This window comes from Vombatus ursinus, unplaced genomic scaffold (assembly GCF_900497805.2).
Source record: "Vombatus ursinus unplaced genomic scaffold, bare-nosed wombat genome assembly UNPS02014942.1, whole genome shotgun sequence".
In the NCBI taxonomy this organism is placed as follows: Eukaryota; Metazoa; Chordata; class Mammalia; order Diprotodontia; family Vombatidae; genus Vombatus; species Vombatus ursinus.
In genome coordinates, this window is record NW_020954720.1 from 5,082,357 (window position 1) to 5,102,117 (window position 19,761).

Sequence of the window (19,761 nt, forward strand, 5' to 3'; positions counted from 1 at the left end):
TTTTAAAAAGTTTTACTTGAAATTTATCATTATTAAAATTCTTTTTTTAATTAATTAATTTTTAGTTTTCAACATTCAACATTCCACAAGATTTTGAGTTCCAAATTTTCTCCTCATCTTGTCCCTCCCCCCCACCCCAAGATGGCATGCATTCTGAATACCCCTTCCCCTAATCTGCCCTCCCTTCTATCTATCTTCCTCCCTTCTCTTATCACCTTCCCCTTCAATTTTCCTGTAGGGCAGCTTAGATTTCTATACCCCATTTCCTGTATACCTTTTAAATATTATTTTTAAGTACTTCACTGCCATAACTAAATTTGTGATTCAAAGCCAAGAAAACTCATTAATATCTAGGTACAGTTAATGCAAATAGAGGTATATTATGTAATTAGTTGTATGTTTCTCAGTTTACTCATCCAATGTTCTGGAAATAACATTTTTTAATATAATGTAAAATTTGTAATTATAATAACTGCTATTTCTATGGGACTTTAAAGTTTGCAAAGTGTTTTATATACCTACTTCATTTGAGCCTCACAGCAACAACCTTGGTACAGATAAGGAAACTGAGGTTCAGAGTGTTTAAGTGATTTGCCTATGGTCAGATGGCTAGTAACAAAAATGGGATTTAAACCCATGTCTTCTGGATTCTAAGTTCAAGTCTCTCTACTATACTACACTATCTTTTATGGAATTGTAGCATTTAAATGTAATTATTGTAAATTACTTTCAAGAATGTGTTCCTTTTCTATTCTTTTTTGTGCTTCTGTAAAATAAAAGATCTTAGCATTTTTATTATTTTTAGCTTATTTCCATGTAGAGTTCTTACTTAGCTTTGCCTATAGTTAAGTAAATGTAGAAACTGATGTTTTATTCATTTAAATGACAATTTCTTATAAAAATACTTTTATTATTTGGCATGACTATGGCATTTTAAAATGAAATTCTGTAACTGAGACCTAAAGTACAGCTGTGAAAATATACAACTATCTATTTTTAACATCATGTGTAAATCATCTATTTTCTCTTTTAGGAGTAATCTGTAAATATAGTAAGATCCTGCACCATAATATCCTGTCTTCAGGCTTCATGCCCTAGCACTGCCTTATGATGAGGTCCACTTGCTATGCCAGTAACAGAATCCCTCAGGTTCCAAAAGGATTTATTGATTTCTGTAAATCTGTAGATTTTAGAGATTTTAGAATATGTGAGATATTAAAATTGGATAGATAAATATTTTTATGACCCCTTAATCTCATTTAAAATGCCACTAAGGGTCACTTAACAACTACTGTGTATGATTTAGCACTCATTAACCTTATACATACCAATGCTGGAGAAATATAGTATATGAGAATGCAAAAATTTAGTGGAAGAGTAATTCTCTTTACTCAACAATCTATTCCTTGGACCCTTCCCCACTCTCTTATCCACATTTTCTCCCCAACCATCCACTGTCTGTACCTACAATTTTTGTTTTATATTCACAAATTCACTGTTTTCTGTTAAAAACATATTGTAAAGATGACTAAAGCTTTCTGTGCTCTGCCATTTTTTCATTGAGGATAGGATATGCAGGTCAAATATTTGGGATGGGTTCCATATATATATGGCAAAGCTAAAGTCCATAGAGTTTGTGATTTGCCCTTGGCAACAAGAGACAAGTTTGATACTCAAAATAAACAGGCAACCCAACTCTACATGTGTTACCAGGGAGCCAGACCTGGGAAAATAGAATATGCTGCCATGCCATTAACTAAGTTTAAATATAGTTTCAAAATTGTTTTAGAATTATTTTTCAGCATAATCCCTTACTAAGACCATATTTCTTATTTCAACAATGAATAATTTTTCTGATTCTACTTGAGAAAAAAAGTTTCTGAATACAACCAATTATCAACATCTAAATTTCCCTAAAAATTTTTGATTTTGAAAATCAAAAAGACAAATTAGTGGTAAATAGTTATATCTATATTTTACATATTCTATGGCAAAGTTAATTTGTTTCTCATAATAGTTGAATAGCACTCAATTTTAAAACATACAAAATGATATTGAGTTATCATTTAAAGATATCAGTAATGGTGTTACCAACTTTATAGCATAGAAGCCGTACATTCATATAAATAGTATTTAGGATTTGTAGTAATGATCATATATCTGATATCTGAATATATATGATATATATATATTATTTATAGTAATGAGTGTGATATTCATGCTACATGAACACATAAACTACGTATCAGTACACATATACACATACATTCACATTGGTATATACATCTGTATGTATATACACATACACAGATGCACACATATGCACATACATATATTCATACATATATACTACCAAATAGGTTAATTAGTAGCCAAGCCAGAATTTGAAGACTGGTTAGTTCTCTGAGTTGATATGCAAGATATTTTATGCTATACCATTCTGCTTCCCAAGATTATTTTTATGCACAATTTCTTGAACATGCACTTAAATACACTAAATGTTTACTGTCTAGAATGAAGAGTCCAGTTGGATTTTTTATTTTCTCAGTTTTACATATCATATGTGTAGCCCAAGATTAAGATTGGGTCTTTTTTAAAAATTAATTTAATATAAAGGTAGAAGAAATATAACAATGGTAAAGCAGTCATAAGGAGGCACAAAACACTCCTGGTGACTGAATCAGTTATGTACTCTAAACCTGAATTTAAGAAAACATACATGTTACCAGAAAGGGGATAGAGACTGGTACTAGACCCATAATTTCTTTGATGTAGGGATTTTGTAGATGAAGAATCTCCCTCTACCAATACAAGTTGGTGCCATCTCTGCAACTGATAGTCTTACAGAGTTGTCTAGAACACTGATAAGTTGAACAGGATCAGCCAGTTCATGTCAAAGGTAGGACTTTGAAGTAAGGTCTTCCTGTTTGGGAGATCAGATCCCTATCCACTATGCCATGAATATCAGAAGTATTTGTAGTCTAATGACAATTATAAAATTACTGCTACTCAAGTCCAGGACTCTTTTTGTGTGTGTATATAAAATAGTTGCCATAGAATTGTAGAATTGGAAAAGACCTTACAGATCTTAGCTATCTCCTCACTTAACAAATTTAGGAACTGAAGTCCCAAGATATAAGTGACTTTACCAAGGTCATGCAGCTAATTAGTGAGAGAGCTGAGACTAGATCCCAGACCTTAATATTTCCATATGTTCTATTTCATATATTTGGAAAAAGAACAAATTTTAATTTTGTTTTCCATGATATGTACGTGTGTATCATAAACATATGCAAGTAACATGTATATATTATATAAGAAAAGGTTTAAAATATTTTGTTTCTTTTAAAAAGACCACCTGTTATGAGATGTACAACATCAGCCCAGGATAAATGGTTGTAATGTTAGCAAAGAGAAAACAGAGTTATTCAGTTCCGATTTTGCTTTTGTTTTCTCAATCAAGAATAATCTGCAGTGGAAAAGGTAGGCCAAACATAGTAAAAAAGGAATTTGAGGACCAAGATAAATGAGGTTATAGTAAGATAAAACCTAGAAGTTTTAAATTAATTTAAATGTCTAGACTTAGATTATTTACATTTTATAGGGCTGAAATAAGTTGCAGATATACATTAGGAATCGTTAACTATCCTTTGAACAGTTGTGGTTATAGGGAGAGTTTATAGGAGACTGAAAGTAGTTCTTGCCTCAGTTTTCAAAAAGGGAAAGATAGTAGTTTCAAGATTACATTTATACACACATATATACACACACACACACACACACATCTGTGCACGCACATTTATACATATATGTGTGTATGTATAGAGGGAGAGAGAATATTTGGATTTCAACATGCATTTAACAAATCTCATGAGTACTTTGCATCCTTGGCCTTGGAAAACCAAGAGCATTAAGTTTTGTTTTGTTTTTTAACTGGGGCTGTAAGAGACCATAGGCTCAATCAGAATCATCAGTATGATGTGGCGACCAAAAGGCTAGTCTTGGGCTATATTAAGAAAGGATTAGTTTCTAGGAATGAGGAAATGCTAGTCTCTCTGCCCTCGTCAAACCACATATAGATTATTGTGTTCATTTCTGGTACCACCATTTAAGCTGGATATTAATAAGCCAGAGAGCATCCAAAGTAAAACAACCAGAATGATAAAGGGCCTTGAATCCATGTCACAGAAGGATAATTTGAAGAAACTGGGGATCTTTATACTGAAGAAGAGAAGACCTGGGCAGGGCATGAAACCTCCCTTGTAATACTTGAAGGCCTGCCACAAACAAGATGAATTTGACTTGTTCTCTGTATTTCTGAGGGCAAAACCAGGAGCAGTGGATGGAAGTGCAAAGAGGCAAATTTAAGATTAATGTCAGGGAATACTTTCTAACAATTAGAGTTTTTCAAAAGTAGAATGGTTTGTATCAAGATATGATAGTTTCCTTTTCACTGGAGGTCTTCAAGCAAAGGCTGATAACTGCTTGTCAAATATATTATACTAGGGATATTTTTTCCAGACTTAAGCTGGAGAATATGGCCACTTGAGTTCTCTTTCAAATCCAGATTCTGTGATATCTATGTAGATAAGGTACAAAAATACAGACTACATGTAACAATATAATAAGGTGGATTTTTAGTTAGTTGGAGAACTATATACAAATGGGGTTGGTTAAAGGACCATTATCTTTCTCAGACACTCTAATATACATGCCACAGAACTCTGTCCTTAGTTTTGTTCTATTTACCATTTTTATCAGTGATGTGACTAAAGTCATAGAAAACATAATTATTAAATATTCAAATAGCACAAAACTAGTATTGATGCATAATGTTTCATGAAACAATCAGGACCTAAATTATTTGAAATAATATGCCAAAACTGACAGACAATATAATAGGAATAAATATAAATTCTTAAATGTTGGTTTAACAAAATAGCTGCACAATTATAGGCTGAAATATAGCTTAACAAAAATATGTGCAGAAAAGACTCAATTTGTGCTTGTGGCAAGTCAAATATGAATCAACTTGTATGACTGGCGAAAAAGCTAATTACTCTTTTAGGCCTAATTAATAGAAATATAGTCATGGATAAGAGAAAAAATATCCATCCTCTGCACTGGTCAGCTCTCATCTCGAATGTAGTGTACCAGCCACCACCTTTTAGGCAACACATTAATAGAATATATCGCAGTTTTTATAAGACAAAGTATAGTCTTAAAAATCACGTTATCTAAGAATTGGCTAAAGGAATTGGTGACATTTACCTTAGAAAAGAGAAAATCAGGTAAGAAGCTATATCTGTTTCAGAATATTTAAATAACTCGGGGCAAAAATCAAACTAAATGATAATTGGGAGGAAACAGACTCCGAGATTTTATTTTAATCAGGAGACATGAGTTTGAATCTTGAATCTGACGTTGCTAGCCTTGTGTCCCTTGGTAATTACTTAGGATGTCTGAGCCTTAGACTTCACATCTTTAATGTTGGTGATGGTATTATTTGTACTTCCTGTCTCACAGGATTGTATTATTAAACTTAAGGGAAACTGCTTTTGGTTAAACATGAGGAAGAACTTCTCACAAACAGAGCTGTCTAAAAATGAAATAAGCTGTCTTATGAGATACTGAGTGGAATACTCAAGGCAGTCTTGGGAGGGAAAAGGGGATTTTTGTTTGGTATTGGAAGAGATAACTGTGTTCTTTTGTAAATGGAGATTATGATGGTACATACATAACTAAGTTGTTAAATCTTAGAGTATTCAAGAGTTTTGCTTAGTCAGTTTGAAAACTATCCAGCCTTTTATTTTATGCTTTTTTTCTCTTCATATTTAAAAAAAAATACTCATAACTGTTTATTAACCCTTTTACTGTAGTCAATTAAAGAAATCAATCCCATTTTCATAAATTGTAGTTTTTGATTCCTGACTTTTTTATTCACACTTATACACTGAACTGTTTTGATACTTCATACCCTTTTTGCTTTTTTGTACTTTACTTGTATAATTGCTTTATTGTAAATTTTTAAATAGTAGGAATTGTAAATACAAATTTTTGTAATACCATAAATGTTATGCTTAGATAGATATTTAAAGTGCATTTGAAGATAATGAAATCTTTTTAAAATTTTAATACTGTTGACAGGTTACATATAGCAAAGTATAAAAGGCTATTTTAGTATACTTGAAAAAACATTATAAACTATATAGTTTTGTGCCTTATGTAATAAATTCTAACTCCTCTAGTCATCATCAAATGTAGCTTTTAACCATTGCTTTTTTCCAAAATTTCATAGTTGGCCTTTTTTGAAGTTCAAATTTTCATATTGAGTTATTATGTTAGATTTAATTTCCAAATAAAGGAAAGAAAGCTAATTCAGGAAATCAAACTTTTCTTACTAGATTTAAATAAAGATTTGTAATGTTAACACAGGTAAAATTATATGAAAGCAATTTGTGTCTCCAAATACAGATAAACTTCTTTTTTGTATTTAAATAATTTTATAGTTTAATAGATAATACATCTGTAAAATTTCTTCACTTTTATCCCCCAACACAGTTCTCTTTTGGACTTTTTTCCATTTTTACCCAAACTACTTTTTCTATTTGCCTCTTCCATTCAGTGTACAAAAGTGAAGATTATTTGGATTAACAATTTTTTGTTAATTCTGGGTAAAGTAAAAAAAAAGAATTCTTGACAATTTTTAAAAATCTGTTGGCTCATGCAGATACAGTTTGACAATTTGATCTAAAACATTTAGCATGCGTTAGACTATTTAGAATAGTCTTCTAATATTATAGTAAAACCTCTCACTAATTCAGAATTGATGATAATTCAGACAATATATGTGATATTTTTTAATAAAAAATTCAAAATAATTTCTTCCTCTGTGAATTTTCAGGGTCATACTTGTAAAGGGAATCCAGTCTAAAATCAGTAGCTTTTCAAACCAAGGGCTCAAGAAATTAAGGATTCCTTCAACGTGCCTCCAACTTCTGGGTCCAGCAGTTAATTCTTGTATGTTAAAGGACTTTTATGTTTATGATACATTATTATATAACATAGGCCAATTTTGAGTTGTAGTTTTGTTAACCTAATTTTACTTATTTGTATCAATTAGCTTATAACATGTACTGTACTTGAAAATATTACTTCAATTATTTTAAATTGTTCAAAGATTTAAATTTTTCCCTAAGTTAAGTAGGCCCCTTCCATTCCGAATTAGTGAGGTTTTACTGTCCTAGTACTCTTATTTAAAGAAACGGAGTATTATAAGATGTAGCTTGAAGTAAATTATTATGATGATTCATCTAGCTATAAAAGGGGGAGAGAAATTATTTAGACTCAATGTTTCTTGCCATGATTATTTCTAATTATTAGAGAAAGAAAAGAGGAAAAGTTGGCATAAAAGGTTTTGACTTTTCCCCCTTTTACACTATAGGTGGGGGACAATGGATATCCAGATAAGTGAAAAACAAGTTGGAAAGGAGATTGGTTAAAATTGAATGGTTTTTTTGTATGTGACAGGTAACTTACTTACTAATATTAATATTAGTAAGGGCAGATATTAATCTGCCCCCCAAAAAAATAACAGGGTTGACCATTTGACTACTTGAAGTTCTTTTCAGCTTTATAAGTGCATTGAATATTAATTATGTAATGTATATAGTGACAGTCAAAATTTTTTTTTTCTAAGATTGACTAGTGGAAATATTTTAGATTATTGAGAGAATATATAAGCTGACTTCTTGATTCTATCATTATTATTATTATTATTAATTTCTGCAAAAGTGCTCTAAGATTCTCCATATCATGGGATCATTTTTGATCCTAAAGTTTGAATATAGGAATAATAACAAAGATCAGGAATTGGAAAACCTAAAAAGAGAACTTGATATGTGGTAAACAGAAGTCAGAGGAAGAAGAGGATAAAATCCTGAAAGAGGAGAGGGGAAGGTAAAGTTAGGAGTGAAAAAGATAAGGCACAGAGAGGAGCAGAACAATATTGGAAGAAAGAATGCAGAGAATGTGGATGGCTAGTTTTGATGTAATGGGAAGAGAAAAAAGGCAAGGAAAAGGACTTGATTGGGTAGAGTGATGACTATGTTGGGGAAGAGATGAGTGGGGGATATATATATATATATGTGTATATATATATATACTTTATGAAAGTATTCAATTCTTTGAAAATAAAATATTAAGCAATTGGTTTAAAAATCTATTTTGGCCAAAAAAAAAGTAAAATTCTCTCTAAGAAATCTGATTGCTTTTCATTGAGAATTTTAGTTGTATTAGGTGATACTACATAGTTGAACTATTTTAAAATGCAACTATTCAATGACTTGATGTATAATTTTAACACAAATTATGTTATTTCTATATCAAATTTACTATAGTTTATATTTGACTATTTTATTAAATTAATGACTTTTCTAAATTGCATAACTGTCTACATTAGTAGATCTTAACTTTAACTGATTCAGAATTCTGTATTCTTAATGATTTAGTGATTTACAAACAAGTGTAACATACACCTTTCTAAAATTGCTTTGTTGCAGGTAGATTCTTGAGCTATTACTTCTAACAACTGCAGATTCTTCTTGCTGTTCTGTTCTTTTTTATAACATTTGTCTTCTACTTTTCCCTAGTTACCATTTCAAAATTTGTTTTTGAATGTGAGTAGTGTCTTAGTTAAACATTGCAACAATTACAGATGGAAGTGGAGAAAGAGGAGAGAAGGATGCAAGCAAAATCACAACATATCCTCCAGGCTCTGTCCGTTTTGATTGTGAGCTCCGGGCAGTACAAGTCAGCTGTGGATTTCATCATTCAGGTAAATGCAACCTTTCTGGTAGCTACATTGTTAAAATATTTAGAAATTGTGGTAAATTAGTTTTAACACATATGGTGAGTTTTCGTTCTATGTCTAAAGCCGAGATGTTGGCAACATGTTGCATCAACAAAAGGCAGCATGGACAGTGAAATAGACTGAACCTGGGTTCAGAAGAACTATCTTCTGGTCCTACTGCTGCTCATCTGGTAACTATGTAACATTCAGCTGATTTCTGTATGTTCTCTGAGCCTTATTTCCCTTATTTGTTGATATAGAACCATATATTTAAGTCTGGAAGAGATATTACATGTTTAGTCCAGATCTTTCATTTTTGCATTGAGGAAACTAAGGTACAAAGTAATTAATTTGCTTGAGGTTATTTATCTAGTTGTTGGGAAATCCATTATTTGAGATAAGCTGTCTTGACACATAGTTCAGTGATGTTTCTACTGTAGCAGTCTACCTTTCCTTTTTCTTCTTTTCTTTGTACTTGTATTGTTGCTCCCTTTATGCTTTGCTTCCTGCTCACCCCGGGCCTTCTAGGTTCTTTGGTATTTGACTTTGAATGATCTTCTACCCTAAGGTCCAGGATCAAAAACTATGGTGTACAAGAGATATGGTGTTTCACTTATATGAAAACAATTGAAAAAAAGAGGCAGCCTTCATTTCATTTTATTCTCAACCCATCCACTGCTTTAGTTAACCCGTGGGGAAAGAAAAACCTTCAAAATAGCATGAGGATAAAATGAAACTGTAAAGTACTAATAAAATGTAAGGAAGCATTTTTATAGTAGGATTCATCTTATCTGGTGTGGTTCAAAGGAAAAACACCAAACAAAGAATTTGTATACCTGGATTTTAGTCATAACTCTTGCTGTTAATTTGCAATTACTATTCTAAGCCTTAGTTTCTTCATCTTTATACTGAGACATTTGAATTAAATGATCTCTAAGGTCTCTTTTTCAGCCCCATATTGTATACTTATATGATTACAAAATCATATAATGCCACATATCCTAATTGATATTACAGATATTAAATTAGGTTAAGTAGAAAAGCATAATAAACAAAACTACATTTCTTAAAATGTAGGAAAATATTGAACAAAATTTATTAAGTTTTTTTTTTTATGGTTGAACTCTTTCAGCTGTTTAACAAGGACCTGATATACATTGAAGTTCGATGTATTATAAGTGTTAAGCTGAGTTCTGTTCACTCAGAGCTCTTCTATTTCAACATTTTGGGGAGATGGCTGATTTGTCCAATATTATTGCTTTTAAAAAAAACCTATTTAATAACTCAGTTTTATGAAGTTGATATGGAGATAGTACTTTAATTAAAAGAAGATGACCTCTAGAACAAGTGACATTCACTGTGTTTACAAAGTAATAGATATTATGTAAAATAGGTATGTAAAGTATATATTGTATAAAGTATATGTGTATATGTTATGTAAAAAAATGTAGACTTTTTATTACATGAGAAAAATCCTGCAGAAATAGAACTAAAATTATATGTAATAAACAATAAACACATTATGGTCATAATGTCCAGTTTAATATTCCCAATTTATTCTAAGTTTGTAGAAAATACAAGTAATAAATCATGTAACTTTAAAACAATAAGGGAAGGGATTGTTGATTCATTAAAGAAAAACTAAAGCAATATTTTGGTTACAGTGGTTTTGATGGAAAATGGTGATGTTTATACATTTGGATATGGGCAGCATGGCCAGCTGGGACATGGAGATGTTAATTCCAGGTAATCTATAAAAATCTTAATGAAAATTATGGTTTCTGTATAGTTTTCTATATTCTCAAGACAGAATAGTCTGCATATTTTTCTTTTTCAGTGATATTTTAATTAGTAAGTTCAATGTTTAACATATTTGGGAAGGCAACAATAGTTGTTTGCTGGATAGTTTTCCAGCTAATATCTCAGACTTTTTAAGATTCTCTCTCAAAAAATATTCTGACAATACTGAATCTCTTTAGTTAAAAATTTGATTTGCCATCTAGACTTTAAATCTATTCCAAGTTATTATGGTACAAGGAGAGTTGCATTAAAGAAAAAAATTAGCATAAAATTACATTAAGGAATTGTGCCAATTAAATAACTAAAGTAATGCTTTAAGACTTTTGACCTAAATATGAATACTTTATGAAAATTTTCTTATTTTAAGACTCTACATTATTATCATTACTCTTTCTTCTTTTCTGTTTAATACCTCTCCTCTTTAAAAATCTCTTTTAAACCTTACTCTATTCTTTCCTTACATCATTTAGAGAAAGGGCTTGAGTCTTGTTCACTTTGATGACAAATTTACATTTTTAAGTTACTTTATTAATTTTCTAAAATGTCTTGTTTATTAAACTAGATTCTAAGTCCCTTGCAGGCAAGTCTTCATTTGTTAAACATTGATTAAGCACCTAATATATACAGCTCACTCTGCTGGATTCTGAGGATGATAAAAGGATGAATAAGTCATTGTTCCCTCAAGAAACAACTTAATAAATAGTAATTTTATATATAACACACACATAACAGATTAGAATATGTTAAGTGTATGAGAGGAGGGGGCAGGTAGGTGGCGCAGTGGATAGAGCACCAACCCTGGATTCAGGAGGACCTGAGTTCAAAATCTGGCCTCAGACACATAATACTTACTAGCTGTGTGACCTTGGGTAAGTCACTTAACCCCCGTTGCCCAACAAAAATAACAACAACAACAAAAAAAGCTTATGGAAGTGTATGAGGTGAGCACAAAATACTATGAAATCAGGTATAGAAAAGATAATTTCCAGCTGCTGGGATCAGAGAAAGATAATATGGAAAAGGTAGAATTTGAGCTGGATTTCAGAGAATGGTGAATATCGGTAGCTCCAAATGGGCAAGAACATATTCCAGGCATGTTGAACAGCATGAGCCAAAACATGGAATATAGGACATATCCAAGGGTTGATAATTATATGATGTGATAAACATTTATTAAGTGTATAGAAGGTGCCAGTTACTGTGCTAAGCACTGGGGATACAAGTAAGAAAAAGATAGTCCCTGGTCTCAAAGAGTTTTCAGTCTAATGGAGGAAGACAGTACCAAAGGAAGCTGAAAAGAGAGAGTGACAAGGGGCCTGATGAAGGTGATAATGAATTATAAGTCGAGCAAAGCAGCTGGTGGCAAATGTAGAAGTGGCTAGGCTTTTGAGCCCTTTTATAAGGGGAGGTTTTTTTTGCTCCACATTCCAGCTAGAGAAGCAAAAGCAATTGAGGGTGCTGATGAGGCGTAAGTAGCAAAGCTGAAGCAATCATCATGATAATAAGTTTCCTGACAATGAGTTTATCCTGGGCAGGACATAATGAAGATGATGGTAGAGTAGAAAACCAAGCAGCTGGTGACAAATTATTACCTGTGGAAACAACAGGACTTGGCAACTGCATGATGGTGCCCTCAACAGAAATAGGGTATTTAGGAAGAGGAGAGGATTTGGGAGGAAAGATGAGTTCAGTTTTGGATATGTTGAGTTTAAAATATCTATGGGACATCCAATTGGAGATGACTAATAAGCAGTTGGAGATGGGAAACTGGAGGTCAGCAGAGAGATTTGGACTTTTCAAATAACGTGAGAATCATCAGCAAAGAGATAATCATTGCATCCATAAGAGCTGATGAGATCACCAAGAGAAAGAGTATAGAAGAAGGCCTAGTACAGAGCCTTAGGACAGTGAGTATAACTTGCATCAAGATCTAGCAAAGGACTTAAAAGGAGTGGTCAGATAATTAGAAGGAGAATCAGAATGGAGTAGATGAAAATAGAAAGAAGAGAGTATCAGGGAGAAGAGAATGAACAACAGTGTCAAAGATTGCAGAGAGTTTGAGAACGATGATTGAGAGAAGGCCATTAGATTTGGCAATTAAGAGATGATTAGTAACTTTGGAAAGATTAGTTTTAGTTCAAATGATGAGATGGAAAGCTAGACTGCAGAGAATTGAAAAAAAGAATGAGAAGTGGAAGTTGAGACACTTACTGTAGATGATCTTCTCAGGAGTTTAGCAACAAAAAGGAAGAGATAAAGGATTGTGGTGTATAATAAGTTTGAGAGACATAGTTTCTGGGTAATTAATCATTTTATTAATAATTCTAGCATATTATTAATAAAAGGATGGTCATTTGGCTGTCTTTCTTAGACCAAAGATCCTTCATGAAACCCACTCAACACTTACATGCCCTTGGAAAAGTGGATTTTCAGAGGATGGAAATCAGCTCTGATTGGTTAACAATTAATGAGAGAAAGAATATTATAATGAGAGGTGGACCTATTCAAATAAAAGTCTGGGGTACATGATTTTGATTACTCAGTTTTGGTCAAAGAGAATTATCTGTATCCATATCACCTGTCTGACAGAAGGGAGAATCCACATTTTTCCCAGACTTGTCTGAGTAAAACAAAATAGGCCAGAATCCATCAATTCACCTAGCTTTATCTTTTGAACAGATCAGAGTTCTTTCTCGTTATCAGCCCTGCACTTCAAAGTCTTCCTGAATAACCTACAGGGGCAGATTTCTGAATGAGGAAGTAGAAAAGGGGAAGAACTTTGATCCTAATTCAATAATTAGTTATTAAATACAAGAGAGAAATAATCATTTCTCTTAGGATGATAATCCACAGGAATGGACAGACCAAGTGAGGGTTTTAGAGAAGAGGAAAACATGGACATGTTTGAAGTCAGTGAGAGATTAAAGATAGGTATTATAGAAGGGGCAATCTATTGGATAAGATGGGGTAGAATTGTGTGTGTGTGTGTAAAATATGTTACTTGGAGACAGTATTATTTAGAAGAGGAATGGGAAAATTTAGAAGTCAAGAGAGGAAATAGTGACTATAAAGGTGCTAATTTAGTAGTGTTACATACCAAACAGAAGTTTAAAAAAATTAAAATGACATTGAATTATACATTCAGTAGGTTATATAGCCTTTGTGTTCAATCTTTAGCATAGGGCGCGCCATGAAGTAATTAGCCACTTAATGAATGTTTTTTGTAACCATGATAATGCTAGAATAAGAAGCAAAAATTATCATCAAACCCTTTTGAATCTTTAAAAACTTTTCATATTTCTTTAGTTTACATGTCGTTTAAGTAAATTAGCTTACTAGATTAAAGAGCTGAGAAATCGCTGTGGATTTTGCTCATATTTTGACTTAAATATGAAAAAATATTAAAAAAATTTAATTGTTTACAAGATCTCTGTGTAGTATCTTGGAAGCAAGACTTCCTCATTGTGTGATGTTCATTTTTTAAACAATACAAAGCAGTAGAGTAATGCCATCTTATATTTTGGAAAAGATTTTGAAATTTAAAATTACAATGTGATTAACAGAGAAAGTATCATAGAAGAACTTGAATAATTGTTATGTCTCTTCATAGTACTAATTAATCTGTAAATGGATTTTCTAGTTATAAAGTAAGGACATATCGCTGACCTTTTTGGATAATTTAAGGTTAATCATCTAATTTAAGCTCTATTTAAAAATACTTCATCTTTAGGGCAGCTAGGTGGCTCAGTAGATAGAGCACTAGCCCTGGAATCAGGAAGACCTGAGTTCATATGCACCTTAGACACTTACTAGCTGTGTGACCCTGAGCAAATCACTTAACTCTGATTGCCTCCCCCCCCCAAAAAAAATAATTCATCTGATTTCCATTTTGTTTCATTAGAATCATAAATATTGAAAATGTTTGTAGTATCTTTGCCATGTTTTCTTTTCACCCTTACTCCATAATTTATTTAGTGTTCTTAATTTAATAAAGTGATTTTTATTGTAGGTTGCTAAAAATTAACTCTAATTTTTTATGCTTTATTTTTAAATTTAGGGGATGTCCTACTCTAGTACAAGCTTTGCCAGGGCCTAGTACACAAGTCACTGCAGGCAGTAACCATACAGCAATACTTCTAATGGATGGACAAGTCTTCACATTCGGAAGTTTCTCTGTAAGGAGTTTTCAGACTTTATTTTAATAATTCATCGTGTCTTTAAATTATTTAGATTTCTGTCTTCCTTGTCCAGTACAAGAATAACATGTTTTGTGTACGTATATCCATTAATATTTTTTCTAAGTGAAAATATTACCACCTCAGTGTATCAGTATTGGTTATTACAGTTAGAAATGTTTATTGTAGCTCATAGCCCTTTAGGCAAACTGTTAACTCTTTTGCCTTTCAAATAAAATGTATTTTACCAATTTTATGTATACTTCTATAGCCGTAAAAATAATTTTTTTAGAAAAAAGTTGACACATTGATTTATATTAAAAACTGGAATATTATGAATATTTAAAGGTGGGTTGTTTTTGTTGTTTTTATTTTTGTGGTTTGTTTTTTTTTTTTTTTTTTGCCAAAATTTGAGACATTTGCAAACATTTTTAAATTTGCCTGTTGAGGGTTAAAATTTGGGGGAAGGAGTATAAGAAAACATTGTATAATGATACTGCTCCTTCTGAGCCTGTATTGTGGTCATGACCGAAATGGCTATTCAGAACCGTCTGTTTTATCATCGCGACAATCACCAAATGAGAAAGAGAGATTATTTCAATTAACCCTTAGTTATCCAGTAACTGTAATCTACTTTGTGAGTTAGGTAGAATCAAAATCTGAATCTTTGCCATCATTTGACTGGTATTCAGAGAATGAAAATTAGTATACTAGCTTAAGAAAAACATGTAGCTTGGTAAAAAGTCCACAAAAAACTCACTGCATTTAAAAGTGATAAATATTTTACTCAGTGGTCAACTTTTATGCTGATTTTTGCCACTTTAAAAATAGGGTTATATATGCTTGCCTTTTCATTGGGTGGGGAGGGGCCAGAGAGGGGGTTGAGAATTTGGAACTCAAAATTTTTAAAAACATTAATTTTAAAAATAAATTTGATTTGAAAAACAGAAAAAATAATGTCATATATCATGTGAATCTGTTCATTATTTGAGTAAATCTTGAATGTTCTTACTGTTCCTCTGAACACCTGGCTGTTATTCCTTCCCATGGAACAGAAGAGAACTGGGGATGGATGGATCACCAAGCCATTCTTCTGATCCTTTTATTCTTTTGTCCTTCAGGCTTGACAGGTGCAGTGGATACACAACAAGGAATTAATCCCTTATAACATTGCTTGACCAGTCTTGTGGCGGGTTATTCTGCTTACTTTTCTTTGTATCCAGTAGCTGTGCAGGTCTGCTGAGATTACAATATTCTGCATGTATACTACAGTGACTACTTCTGTGTAAGGGAGTGGCAAGGAATAGGGAGAAATCAACATTTTAAGTTGGGAAAGAACATGCTTGGTAACTTCCTACTTCTCTAACCTTATTCTAGCTCCTGGCTAAGTGTACAGATATTATTTAATACTTTTTCAACTTTAACCTTCCCTTGTCCTGATTCCATGTCATACTTGTGAAGTACTTTTCTTTCAACCCTAAAATAGAAGCATAACTAAATTGTGAATGTGAATAAATATGTAAGTAAGGGTGATGTGACATTTTTAAAAATTTCCTGTGTTACATGCATCCTTCCTCAGAGCAAAGAGTTGGGAGGAGGCCAGTAGGACAGAATATTATATGCATTTTCTCGGTATCAGATGTTTTTAAGTGTCCTTTTTCACAGAGGAGAATTCAATCTGATGATGAGATGGGGAACAACGGTGAAATAAAAAAAAAAGATGTCAATTGCAAGTATTAAAATAAAAGAGAAGAAATAACTATGGATTACCTTGCAGCTGTCATTCCTTTTTTTATTTTAGCAAAAGTTGCTTAAAACAAATATTGATTCTTTTTATATAGAAATGTAAATGAAATAATCTATTTGTGCTATATTCACTGTTAATAGTTGTTCACAAGTTTTGTTTTCAGTATATGAATTATATTACTGGTTTTTAATGTGTTGATAGGTTCATATAATATATAATTTCTGGTCTTTTCTTCATAATCATAGCTAACTTCTCAGTCTTCTAATGACATCTTGTTGAAATGATCTCCTTGGAATGTCAGTATTATTTACTAAAAGAGCAAATAAATGAATACAAGTTATTTTGAAGGTGTATATTTGTTAAACTTTTTACTTTGAAAAATATTTGTGGCTTATTTTTGGAAGCAGCATATTTAAAAAATTTCTTGCTGAGATTTGCTCTCCTTTGGGTCTAGTTTTGAGATATTTTGATTAGGTAAAAGTAAAGTTTGAACTTTATATGAAATTTCATGAAAACTTGAAATTCAAAGCACATATAAGTGATCAAGAACTTGTTTCATCATGGATGTTATATTTTGTTTCATATATGTATATATGACATATATACATATACACACACATATATGTTTTATTTATATGTTGTAACACATAAATGTTTTATTTTGACATCTTCCCCCTTGTTGACATTATAGGCTGTACTGCTGTTATGTTTTATTCTACTTAATGTTATTGTTTTCCATACTGTTTAGAAAGGACAACTTGGCAGACCAATTTTGGATATGCCTTACTGGAATGCAAAACCTGCTTCCATGCCCAATATTGGATCAAAATATGGACGCAAGGCTACTTGGATTGGAGCAAGCGGGGACCAAACTTTCTTACGCATTGATGAAGCACTTATAAACTCCCATGTCCTTGCTACATCAGAGATTTTTGCCAGCAGACACATAATAGGTAAAATAAATAGCCGTAAAAATAATTTAGGTCTACTCTTGGTATATATGGTCCATATAACACTGTAGAAGATTTTACATTCTACTTGAAAGGTAAGGGTAAGGGTGAAGAAATTGAGGCACGTATAGATTATAGGCAAATTGTCTCTGACCTCTCTGCTTGTTCTTTAGATGGAAAGTAATGAGAGGAGGTTGCTAAGATGTAGATTAAATGAAAAGATAAGAGGGTAAGAAATCCAGACTACAGTATTCTATAAGGTAGCCTACACATACTTAAAACATAAACAAAAGGTTATTTGAGCTTTGTAGAAAAATTATTTGAAAGTTGGGTAACTATTTCCCTTGTAGTAAGTAGATTATATATTGAAATGAATGGATTCTGCGCATAATGTTTATATATATATGAAGGAATGAATATTTGCTTAATTGGCCTTTTTAGAGTCACAAGTAAGTGAAATATTAACAGGTTTTATTACTATTAAAAATCTATGTTCATGTGGTCATAACACCCTAAGCCAATAGGGGTTTTAATGCCAAGATCAATAGTTTGCATTTTATCACATAGGCAATAGGGACCACTTGGATAGGGAAATGATGCAGACATGTACATTAGGAAAATACCTTTACAACAATATGTAAGATAAATTGGAGAGAGGCAAAACCAGTTAGCACTTACCACAATCCATGTGGGAGCTAACTAGAGCTTGAACAAGGTGGTGGCAGTAGAGGTAAATGGAAAAGGATAAATGTTAGAAATATTTAGAAAGCAAAATTGATTTAATTTGGAATCACAGTAGGTCAAGAAATAAGAATACTCAAAGATAATTCTGAGTTTTAAGAGTATAAAAGCCTGGGGAAAAAAACTGTAGTGTCATGAAGATAAGTGGAGAAATAATAAGACAGGCAGGTGCTGGGGAAAGAGTGATAAGTACTATTCTGAATATGTTGAATTCAAGATGTTGGCAGACTCTTCAGGGGAGATACTAAACACAGAGTTCCAAATGAGATGTTGGAGCCATGAGAAAGATTGGAGTAAACTGAGTTATTTGCAGAGGCAATGTTTGAAGATATTTGTCAGTGAGATTGACAAGGGTGAAAATATAGAGAAATAATCAAGAGGACCAACAGAGAAGAATGTTAAAAAGCCATGAGAGTTCTGTGTGACACAAGGAGGCCAAAGAATTCAGCCACATTTCTGTTCTTTGTAGTTACATAGCTGGAAAGGAGTCATGGTTTGGTGATGCTTTTTATTTTTGTTTTGATTTGTAGTACTATTTATCATTTGATTCCACTAACACATGTCTTAGACTTATCCTCTGTTTAAGATGATTTTTTTCCCCCTTTTTCAAGGCTTAATACCTGCTTCTATATCGGAACCTCCTCCATTTAAATGTCTCCTGATAAATAAAGTGGATGGAAGTTGTAAGACATTTAATGATTCTGAGCAGGAGGATCTGCAAGGGTTTGGTGTATGTCTTGATCCTGTTTATGATGTTATTTGGAGGTAAGTTGCTTGCTATGTTCATAAATCCCTATATTTAATATGCATTTTATTAAAAAATCTTCGTTCTGTTTCTCAATTAGTTTTTCCCTGTTGCTACAAATTTAAAGTGCAAATTCTTCTCATTTGCATTTAAGGCCTTTCACAGTCAGGCTTCAAGGCTAATTATACTTTATTATCCTTTCACTCTATCTTCCTTCTAAACTGGCCTATTTACTGTCTATTCACAAGATGCTACTAACCATTTCCATGTCTATGCACAGTCCATCTCCCAGGCCTGAAATGTTCTCCTTCCTCACCTCTGTTTCTTGTAACCCTTTGTTCTGTTTAAGGCCCAGCTACTTAGGAGGCTTTTCCTGATTACTGAAGGCAATTAGTACTCTTATCCCAAATTCATTATGTTTTTGTATAAATCCTGCATTTACTTGTCTGTGCACATGTTTTCTTCCCCTCAGTAACATGTAAATTCCTGCAGGGCAGACTAGGTTACTCTGTACGTCCCTAGCACCTGGAACAGGGTTGACTTAATAAATTATTGTTAATTAGTTTTTTGCTAGTGATTTTCAATCAATTTAATATGAAGACTTATTAGGAAAAGATAAAAAATAATTTGAACATTTTGTTTTTTTTTTTCACTAAACTACTAACTGTAATCATCTTTTATGATACTTGGTAGTTAACTGTGGCATTTAATTCTGTTTTTAAAAGTAATATCATTTATAATTTTTAGGCTCT

General features: G+C 32.2%; 1 protein-coding gene across 2 annotated transcripts in view; it reads left to right on the forward strand.

The window, feature by feature from the left end:
* The window catches only part of MYCBP2 (MYC binding protein 2, E3 ubiquitin protein ligase), a 269,948-nt gene that overhangs the window by 80,896 nt on the left and 169,291 nt on the right, over positions 1–19,761 (forward strand). For both annotated transcript variants that reach the window (XM_027844542.1, XM_027844541.1), the window contains 5 exons: positions 8,717–8,836; positions 10,516–10,597; positions 14,709–14,826; positions 17,322–17,526; positions 18,876–19,029. In XM_027844542.1, the coding sequence (XP_027700343.1) occupies positions 8,717–8,836; positions 10,516–10,597; positions 14,709–14,826; positions 17,322–17,526; positions 18,876–19,029 (679 nt within the window). The remainder of the gene's footprint in view (positions 1–8,716; positions 8,837–10,515; positions 10,598–14,708; positions 14,827–17,321; positions 17,527–18,875; positions 19,030–19,761) is intronic.